Source organism: Molossus molossus, unplaced genomic scaffold, assembly GCF_014108415.1.
Source record: "Molossus molossus isolate mMolMol1 unplaced genomic scaffold, mMolMol1.p scaffold_m16_p_1, whole genome shotgun sequence".
Lineage (NCBI taxonomy): Eukaryota > Metazoa > Chordata > Mammalia > Chiroptera > Molossidae > Molossus > Molossus molossus.
In genome coordinates, this window is record NW_023425344.1 from 251,896,208 (window position 1) to 251,906,484 (window position 10,277).

Sequence of the window (10,277 nt, forward strand, 5' to 3'; positions counted from 1 at the left end):
CCCTCCCTGGAGTGTCTCTCCCATGGGGTCAGGAGGCTTCCACCTGCTGGGTCATGCCTCCCTTTGAGACCCACCCAGATGTCGGCAGCGCAGAATTCGCAGCCGAACCGGTCTGAGCCCACCTCCCTGCGCTGGGCCGCCTCTCCCTCAGGGGTCCCTTCGCAGGGCTGGAGGGAGGGGGGCAGCCTAGCAGGGCTGCCCTGAGCACAGATGTACTCGGCAGGTAGGAAACTGGTGTGTCTGGTTGAAGGCCCCTTAGGTGGGTTGACAGCTCGTTAACATGTGGCACAGGGCTCGTCCATGCGCTACTGCTGTCCCTGCATTGTGATTTGGGGAACACCAAGGGGCCTATTCAGGTGTGGGTCTTGTCCGGGGAGATGGGACATGGCAGAGAACAAATGCAGGTGTCCTGTCCCCAGAAGCCCCCGGGGACATCCTGTGGGAACAGTCAGGTGTGTAGGGTGGTGGGGCCACCTGGGGGCTCTCAGGCTCTGCTCGGCTTCCACCTCCCTGTAGGGACCTCCCAGCTTCGCAGTGGAGCTCATGCTGCCTCCTCCCCACCTCAGGTCACCATGGGGAGGAGACAGATGTCAGAGGGAGACAGGACCTGGAGAGGATATGAGCATGCGTAAGAATGTTCCGTAAGCAACGTGAGACCCGTGAAAAGGTCAAGGGTTTGTGGTCAGTGACTGCAATACCGTGATAAACAAGATCCCCACTAACTGGGGGGAGGCAGGGGGCGCACACACACTGGGGTACACAGATGACAACTTTGAGAACTGTACATTTGAAACATATAATCTTGCTGAAAAATGTCATCCTGGAAAATATAATTTAAATAAATAAATTATTTATTAGGAGACAGAGGCACAGAGGAGGAGCCACGTGAGGGCCGAGGCAGAGCTGGGCGTGGCGCGGCCACGGCGCCGGCAGCCCCAGAGCAGGGAGAGGCCTGCGCAGCTCCCCGAGCCCCAGAAGGAACCAGCCCTGCAACACCTCAACCGCGGGCTTTCTGCCCCAGCACTGTGAGAGAGTAGCCCGTGCTAGGCCCCGAGCTCCATCCGTGCCTTCGTGAGGGGCTGGAGGCCGGGGGGCCAACGCTTGCTCCTGAATGGACCTGTCCCAGCCCTCGGCCAGCTTCTGACAATGAAGCCAGGGGGCCTGAATGTGAAGGCTCCAACCATCTCTCGGCCATGCTGGCAGCCCAGGGGCCTTCCAGCCCACATGAGCACCCAGGGCCCCTACAGAGGACAGGTGGCGCCCGGCCCCAGCTCCCCTGAGGGCGCCACGGCAGCCTTCAGCGTCAGACCCGCTCAGCACAGAGCCAGCCCCAGCCGAGGACCCTCAGGGCTGGGCCCTGCCCCGCAGGTCTGTGTACCCCACAGGCGTCCCCCAGGTGTGCAGTGTGCACAGCCCACAATGTACCATCACAGTCATTCGCTCAGTGCCCACAGAACAGCCCAGAAATAAAGTCATCACTGTGGATGCTGCCTGGCCACCTACCCGGACATGGCATGTGCCGGCTGCCGGCAGCACCAGGCAGGCACGTGGCCTCTGCCAGCAGCCCTGCTGTTTGCTAATAGCCAAGCAAGCTGTGGGTGAGGAGGCCCTTCTGCCTGCCACACGCTCCTGGGCTTCTGCGCCTGGTACTGTTGCCCTTACCCTGGGCATGCTGCCACCTGCCCGGTGGGGTCCAGCGGGAGTGCCTGGGGGGCTGGAGCCTGAGGCGAAGAGGCTCCTGCAGGGCATGGCTCCAGGGAAGAGAAATCTGTGCCATGGACACTGGCTGTGGGCTGAGCGGCTGGAGAGGCCTCGCCGCTGGCCCTGGACGCCCATGCTGGCCGGCCTGCCCTGCAGGACACTGGGCTCAATAGGACTCCTCACTCAGCCTCTCTAGGGCGCCCAGAGAGGCCCACGTGCTGGGCTGTGACCTGGGGGGCTGGCCAGGCCTGGGGAGCATGCAGCCCTTTGCAAGCAACGTGGGCAACTGCATCTCCCCCGAGTCCTTCAGACATGTGACTTTAGTGGCCTCCGTGCTGGTGAACCACGTTTTCCACTTCCTGTGGATTCTGGACACTTCTTGTCGCGAGTGGTCCGTGGCCAGCACGTAGATGATGGGGTCGGCCACGCTGTTCACCGTGGACAGGCACAGGAAGACCACAGAGACCGTGTACAGGCGGACCTCGAATTTGCACAAAGATTTACAGTCGCCTCTGTAGTAGGTAAAGGCGGTGGCTTTGAAGAGCAGCACCAGGTGGTAGGGGGCAAAGCAGGCCAGGAAGATGACCACGACCGCGATGGCTGTGTGCCTCACCTTGGCCTTCTGGGCCGCGCTCAGGCCCTCGCTCAGCTTGATGGTCCTGAAGATGCGGTGATTGGTGATGGCGATGACGGACAGCGGGAGGGCGAACCCCACGGCGAACCGCAAGTAGTAGTACAGGGCGAGCTTGCCGTCCATGGGCATTGTCTCGAAGCAGGTGCCCTTCTCCTCCATCTGAAACACCGGGTAGTGAGCCAGCCCGACCAGCAGGAAGACAGACACAGAGACCAGGACGGCGGTCCTGCGGCGGCGGCGGCCACGGCTCTCCAGCGCGTACACCACGGCCACGAAGCGGTCACAGGAGATGCAGCACAGGAAGAGGATGCTGACGTAGAGGTTGCAGAAGAAGATGTAGGCGGTCGCCCTGCAGGCCCACGTCCCCAGGGTCCAGCGGTGCTGCCCCTGGACGTAGATGACCCACAGCGGCAGCGTGCCGGCGTAGAGCAGCTCACACAGCGCCAGGCAGAACAGGTAGACAGCCAGCACGCTGCCCTGCCGCGCCTGCAGCAGCGTCAGCCAGGCCGTCAGGCAGTTGGCCGGCAGCCCCAGGGCGCACACGACGCTGTACACCGCCACCACGAACACCCTGCTTTCCTCCAGCGTCTTTATCGACACGTTGCAGTGGGGCTCAGCCCCGCAGGGGGGCATCGTCTCTGGGGCCAGGCTGGCTGGAGCGGCGGGGCTTCCTGCGGGGCAGAGACAGCGTGAGGAAGGGTGGAAGAGACCTTCCAGAGCCGCTAGGAAACACGGTAGCGCCAGACTACACACACCCAGTGCTCATCTCCAAATGGGTTCTCCGAGCAACGCGAAGACCCTCAGTCTGCAGCCCGACGGCACCGAGGACAGAGATGGCAGGCTGTGCCGCGCAAGAGGGTGGTTTGTATGGAAGAGAAAGTTATTCTCTACCTGCTGACCGAGCCCTCTGCTAGGCACAGGCTCTGCAGGGTCTAGGGGTAGGTGAGGGAGAGGACACCTGGCTGCCTGAGCTGCCCCCCTGCAAGGCTCTCCTAAGCCCCCAGCCCCTGCTGTGCAAGGCCTCCTTGGAGCTCACCCCCGCCCTGGCCCCTCCCCCGCACGACCGCCTTCATCCTGCGGCTCACTGTGTCACCCCCACTGCAGAGGCGTAGTCACACACCCCAGGGGCAGCGAGAGGGAACCCAAAACCCAGATGCAGGCCTGAGCGCCCTTCCCTGGGAACAACCTGGCCCCTCCCTGCCACCCACTGCTCCAGCAACACCGCCCGCTCGCGAGTGGCCCCTGGGGTCAGTGTGGCTCAGTCCCATAACACCTGTGTGGGGCCACACACGGCCTGGCACTCGGTCTCCGGTCTTCGCTTCCCCGTGCCAAGTCTCTTCTCTCTGCCCAATCTGGTGACCAGCCCTGGGTGTGCGGGCGAGAGGCTGCCCGCTCACTCCTTGGCGACCCCCTGGGCAAAGAGTCTTCCTGAGAGGGGACTGAGGGACATCGTGACACCTGTGGCTCCACACTGTGCCTCTCACAGGAAATGGGCACAAGGCGAGGCCTGAACAGACACCAGAGCCTCCGACTGTCCCTTGGCCCTGGCCCTGGTCTTTCTAGTTCTCCAGAGGGACACGCAGTGGGCGCTGTGGGGATGTCTTGGTGGAGCCTCTGGCTTTGTCGCTTCTGAGTTAGCTTTAAGCCCTTTTGCATGCTCTTGTTTTTAAATCCTTACCTGAGGATATGCTTTTGTTGATTTTTAGAGAGAGAGGAAGAGAGAGAGAGAGAGAAACATCAATTTGAGAAAGAAACATTGATCCGCTGCCTCCCGTATGTGTCCAAACCCACTACTTAGCCCTGGCTGGTTTGGCTCAGCAGTTAGAGCGTCGGCCCACAGACCAAAGAGTTGTGGGTTTGATTCCGGTCAAGGGCATGTACATCGCTTGCGGTTTGGTTCCCCGCCCTGGTTGGGGTCCTGTGGGAGGCAACCAATCAATGTGTCTCTCTCATATCGATGTTTCTTTCTCTCTCTCTCTCCCCCTCTCCCTCCCTCCTACTCTGTCTGAAAATAAAAGGAGAAAATATTCTCGGGTGAGGATTTAAAAAAAAAAAAAAAAACCCACAATTTAGGTACGTGCCCTGACTAGGAATCGAACCCACAACCTTTTGGTGTATGGGACAATGTTCCAACCAACTGAACCACCCGGCCAAGGCTGCATGCTCATTTTTTAAGTGTAATTATCACTGTTTTGAGACAAAGTGTGTTATGGAAGAATTCTCACGGGCTTCCTCCTAAATTTTGAAGGCAGAGGAGGCCGGGGGCTCCCACCTGGTATGTTTGCCGGTTCCAGTGTCAGTCGGTGTGGCTATACCAGAGCTTTCCGGTGCATATCACGTCTTGTCAGTCCTGCCGAGGAGGTGCCTCACAGTTTCAAGTGACCTGGAGAAAAAGTAGGTTGAAATCGCTTTAGGGAAATCAGATTCCATCACAAGTAAAGTCACTGAACAAGAGGTGAGCCGGCAGCTGTTCCGAGCCAAGTCCTGTGCTTACTCTGTGGATACCACAGTGTGTCCTGAATATATAAAGAACTCCAACAAATCAACAACAGGAGGTGTCAAAGCCAGTGAGCAGACCATTCACAGAAGAAACAAAGGTAGCTCCTGAAAGTAAAACAAAGAGGTTCCGCTTACAACGAAAGAAACGGGGACAGGATTTTTAAAACGCTCATCTTTTTGTGCCTCTCAGGTTGACAAAAAGAAAACTTCCGTTTTTGGTGCTGGTGAGAGCATGAGGAAGTGACAGCTTTCACTGTGCTGATGGCACTGTGAACTGATACAATGTGGCAACACGTATAGAAAATGACAGCCCAGCCCTGGCCTGTTTGGCTCAGCGGTTGGAGCGTCGGCCTGCGGTCCCGAGAGACCCGGGTTCGGTTCCCGCTAAGGGCACGTACCTCGGTTGCAGTTTGTCCCCGGCCCTAGTTGGGTTGTGTGGGTGGCAACCACGCGATGTGTCCCTTTCGCGTCGATGTTTCTCTCTCTCTCTCTCTCCCTCCCACTCTATCTGAATAAAAAAATGGAGAAATGTCCTTGGGTAAGGATAAAAAATAAAGAAAGAAAAAAAGAAAATGACAGCACATGTCACCCGAAATGTCCTAGCATCCTAGCCAGTTTGGCTCAGCAGTTAGAGCGTCAGCCCGCGGACCAGAGAGACCCGGGTTTGGTTCCCGCTAAGGGCACGTACCTCGGTTGCAGTTTGTCCCCAGCCCCAGTGGGGTTGTTTGGGTGGCAACCACTCGATGTGTCTCTCTCACATTGATGTTTCTCTCTCTTCCTCCCTCTTTCCCTCCCTCTCCATCTGAAGATAAATGCAAACATGTTCTCAGGTGAGGATAAAAAAAGAATGTCCTGGCATATTCCCCTGTGGAGGGAATCCAGACCCCTAGGAGAGCATCCATGACCCCTCAGCCTTCCCCTGGCTCCCTTCCCTAACCACAGGTGCCCGCAAGACAGGCTCCATGCTGACCAGCTAGAGGGGACTGGGGGCTGGGGACAGGGAGCACTCTGCACACATGCTCAGGTGATCGCTGTGTCCTGCTCTGCTCTATGGGCAGCATAGAGTGTGCAGCCAAAGCCACAGAGGTTGGGCCAGGATAGTTCACCGCTGGCTCGAATCCCAGTCCGGCTGCCTAGTGCCAGCACCCCCACGGGCCTGCTGGCCACCTTCCTGATTGGCCTCAGCCCCCCTTCCTCAAGCATATCCTACCTGTTGGGAACAGGAAGCTGAGATGTTTACCTGAAACCACAGAAAATCCCAGACTCAGCCCTGGCCGGTTTGGCTCAGCGGTTAGAGCGTCGGCCTGCGGTCCTGAGAGACCCGGGTTCGGTTCCCGCTAAGGGCACGTACCTCGGTTGCAGTTTGTCCCCGGCCCTGGTCGGTTGTGCGGGTGGCAACCACTCGATGTGTCCCTTCACATCGATGTTTCTCTCTTTCTGTTCCTCTCTCTCCCTCCCACTCTACCTGAACAACAACAACAAAAAATGGAAAATCCCAGACTCGGACATTCTTTTTTGTTTGTAATCCTCACCCAAGGAATTTTTGCAACCGAGGTGCGGGCTGACACTTTAACCGCGGAGCCAAACCGGCCAGGGCCCAGACCCGGACATTCTAAGGAAGACCTGGAAATGCATGTAAAGGTGAGATGCTGATGCGAAAACAGTTCAGAAACGCCATCTCCAAGTGACACCTTAGCAGACTGATGTCCCCCCACCGGCCGGGAGGGTCACAGGGCTCGTCAGTCCTGCCGCACTGCCCCCCACCCCCATCTCAGGTCAAGGCCCTGCAGGTCGGGGCATGGGCCACCCTGGGGGCTGTGGCGAAGACCACCTGCCGGACTCTGCCCTCTGAAGAGATCATGATCCGAGGCCCAATGGAACCCATAGGCCAGCGAGAGAGACAGCCCCCCAAAACGGAGACCCCGCTGATTCTGGAGTGAGGGGGCAGAATGGCCGCGTGGGCTCGGGCCCCCAGGGAAGGAGCTACCCACCCAGGAGTCCAGACACTCTGGGCCCCAAGCATGGTGGCACCACCAGCCACCCCCTGGTTTCCTTCCTCAGACAGGCTGAGCTGCCTGGGAATGGGCTCCTGGAGGGGGCGGGGCTCCTGGGGGCGGGGCTTGGGACCTGCTGCCTTCACTTGAACTCTGGAGTCTTCTGAAGGCTGGAGGCTAAGGCCTTTACCCAGGGCCGACTATCTGCCTTTTCCTGAAGCAGGTAGGAGCAAGGAGAGGTGGGGTGGAGGGTGGAGTCTCTAGAAACCACTTCTGCAAAATGCTCCCTTCCCTTGGCGCCCTGTCACAGCCTGCCCTCGGAGGGCACAGCGGGGTGAGGCCCCGCTCCTGGGCGGGCTGCTCACCCGGCCTGTGCAATGCCGGGCTCTGCTGTCCACGTCCAGGCCCCGCTCCTGGGCGGGCTGCTCACCCGGCCTGTGCAATGCCGGGCTCTGCTGTCCAGATCCCGGGCCAGGTCCCTGACTGTCAGGCCCCACAGTCTGCCTGGACACGTTAGGGAGCAGGCAGGAACCAGCAGAGGCCCAGGCTGGGGCAGCCGGGTGCCAGCGCAGCCCGAGGCGGGCCGTGGTCTCAGCACCCCCAACACCAGCACCTGCCCCTCACTGTGGGTGGTGGCCTGGGGCGTCTGCCCCACTGCCCACTCCCCAGCCACACTCCTCAGAGCTTTCCTGTCCCTGAGATGTCCTCATGGCTTCAGTTCTCATCCCAGGGACTCCCTGACATAGTGACCCCGTGCCTGGACCCTCCTGCTCCTGCTGTACCCCTCTGCTTTCTGCTTCTTCTCAGGTCCATGCTCCCCGAGGGTCTCTCCCTGTCCCCCAACACGAGCAAGCTCCGGAGGGGCCTGCGCCTCCCACCTGCCCAGCCTCAGAGGGTCCTCGCTTTCTCCTGCACCGGCAGCTGGGACCCAGGCACTGAACTGTCCCCTCTTGGCATCCCCACCCTGCCAGCCCGCGTGCCCGGGGCCTCTCCTGGCTTCTCCAGTGGGATGTTAAGTGGGAGGACAAGGTCCCACGCCAGAGAGCACGCTGCCACCCTGGCCCGCTGTCTCCTAACATCACCCGCGGGGGCCCACGGAGGGGATCTTGGTGGCAGACGGACAGACCCCCGTGGGATGGCCCTGATTCAGTGGGAGTCTGCTCCCCGCCCCGGGTCAGGGGAAAGGACACGTCAGCCTGGGCATGTGCACTGGGAACTGTGACAGCCGCAGTCTGTGGGTGGGTGGGGCCAGCCCGAAGCCCCTTCACACCTGGGCTCCAGCCACCTCCCTGTCCCCACTCCCGCTGGCCCTGGGCTCCACCTGGGCCTCAACATCCCCACCTCTTCCCAGGCCCACCCCCTCTGCCCAAGGCTCCCACCGCCCCTGCTCACCCGCACTGCTTCGCTGGGGGCTCAGCGCAGGGACACGCAGCCCATTTCCAGAGGGGAGCAGGGTAAGGAGGCCCTCGCGCTGCCCTTGGCGCTGTGTCCTGTCTGCAGCGCGTCCCTGCGGTCTTTTGAAACACGTGTGCCCTTACCACGAACTTCTCAGACGCGACACACCAGCAGCGGCCCCGGGCGTCCAGCCCGCGGTGCCACCACCCGGCACAGCCTGTGAGACTCTCCTGGGCTGCCGCCCTGTCCTGACTCACTGCTTTCGAAGGCGTCCGGTCTTTCCCGTCCTCCCCTCGTGCCCACGCGGAGCTGATGTCCTTCTGCCCACGTCCAGCTTTCCAGCCCGGACAACACGTCGCCCGCGAAGAGGGAGGGCGGGCCTCTGCCTCGCCACCGCCAACGTGGGGCCCCGTTTTCTGTTCCCCATTTTCAAAGATTTCTAACACGCATTTTAAAAACACACTTGCATCTCCCTGCTCACGAATGAAGCGGCGCCCCACCCAGAGCTCTGCTCTTTCGGGTCTTATCCCACCTGCCCCGAGGTGTCCCCTGGCGGAGGCCACTCTCCTCGAGCCCCTACCCAGGCAGCCCCTGCAGAAAGGGAGCCGGCTGCTGTGCCTCCTCCCAACACCCTGAGCATCAGCGACAAGCACAGGGCACCCCAAGGTCCCCAGGGCCTGAGAGGCATGAGGAGGGGCAGCAGGGTGTACCCGAGCTCCCGACTCTGGCCCTAGACCAGCAGCCAGGGGAGAACTTTGCAGGAGATTGTCTCAAAGAGTCACCCCCACACCCCAAACCCACCTGCTGATATAGCCCTGTGGGCACTGGTGCCCCAGGGTCCCTGGTGAAGGATTCCAGGCTAAGAGCCCCCAGCAAGCCCACCTTTATGCCAACAAATCACCTTGCTGCCGGACACCCCGGGTGCCCCTCCGCCCCAGCACGTGGGCTCTCTCAGGCCGGTCCCGGCGGCCACGCTCTCTGCCGGCCCGGCCGCGGGCTCTCAGGAAGCAACGTGGGTACAACCCGTTGTCTCTGAAACTCCGGACCCCAGGGGCTCCGGGGCTGGCCAACCAGATCGGGATGCCAGCCGTCTGGTAGCAGCACTGTGGCCTGTCGCTCTCCCAGGGGCACACAACAGGAAATGGGCCCAGACCCACTTCCTCTCTGACAACTGCCAGAGACGAGGCGGGATGCTCCTCCGGGCTGGGTGGAAGGAGCTGCCGCCGCCTCGCCCCCCAGACAGACAGACCAGCAGGACCACAGGGTGGGGCCCTCGAGAGGTGGGCTCCGGCTCCTGATCTGGCGCCTGCAGGGCAGGGTGGGCGCACGCAGGGCCGGCCTCCAGGAAGCCCCACCCTCTCGGGAACACCTATGGGTGCTGGGAGGGAGTGGCAGCCGTCCAGGGCCACGCAGTGGCTCCAAAATGGCTCCTGAAGCCCAGTGTCCAGCTGCCCCCTCCACCCCACCACCCCTGGTGCAGGCCCCGCTGTCCACACGGGGTCCTGCTGGAGGAACGGGGACTGTGCCTAGCTCTGCCTCTGATGCCCCAGGGATGATCCCAGCCTGACCCGTGCCTCTGCTGGTGGCCCCGAACACAGCGTCCTCCTCCGAGGCTGAACACCTGCATCTGAGCGCATGGCCCAGTCTCCTCGAAAATTCTGTGGGGTGTCGGTGACCCCCAGCCTCCCCTAGCCACCCTCTGCCTGCCACAGGCTGGGTCCAGGTTTCAGGTGACAGAGGGCAGTGTAGCCCCTCCCCAGTGCCCAGCACCGAGGCCTGGCTCGGCCTGGCTGCTTCCGCCCTGGGGCAGGGCCAGGCCACCTGTTTCTGGGGCCTCGGTGGCAGGATGGTGCAGGTGGTACGCCTGCACGGCCAGGGCCAGGGGAGCTGGCGGCTCCCCGCCCCGCACTGTCCTGCCAACCTAGAAAGCTGGGCCTGGAGCACCTGCCGATCTGAGCAGAGGGCTCAGCCTTCCGAAATGCCGGCCCAGTGGGCTGCGGTGTCCACGGGCCACCGCCCAAGGGTGTCACCCTCCTCCCAGCCGCTCAGGCTCA

At 61.4% G+C, this 10,277-nt stretch overlaps 1 protein-coding gene across 3 annotated transcripts; it reads right to left on the reverse strand.

Annotated features, from left to right (window-relative positions):
• Window positions 1-949: 949 nt before the first annotated feature.
• On the reverse strand, window positions 950-9,509 carry GPR132 (G protein-coupled receptor 132). Of its 3 annotated transcripts, none has more exons than XM_036244846.1 (3): window positions 9,125-9,509; window positions 4,608-4,718; window positions 950-3,006 (listed from the first exon to the last, which is right to left on the reverse strand). In XM_036244846.1, exon 3 carries the CDS (start codon window positions 2,966-2,968, stop codon window positions 1,868-1,870), a length of 1,101 nt encoding a protein of 366 aa, XP_036100739.1. In that variant the 5' UTR covers window positions 2,969-3,006; window positions 4,608-4,718; window positions 9,125-9,509; the 3' UTR covers window positions 950-1,867. The 3 variants fall into 3 exon arrangements, with proteins under 3 accessions (XP_036100739.1, XP_036100749.1, XP_036100760.1); XM_036244856.1 differs by having other exon boundaries at window positions 9,106-9,509; XM_036244867.1 differs by lacking the exon at window positions 9,125-9,509 and adding an exon at window positions 8,367-8,469.
• Between the last annotated feature and the right edge of the window lie 768 nt (window positions 9,510-10,277).

Coding starts and splice junctions, on each gene's coding strand:
- GPR132 (XM_036244846.1), bottom strand. CDS start 2,968: ATGCCCCCCTGCGGGGCTGAGCCCCACTGCAACGTGTCGATAAAGACG.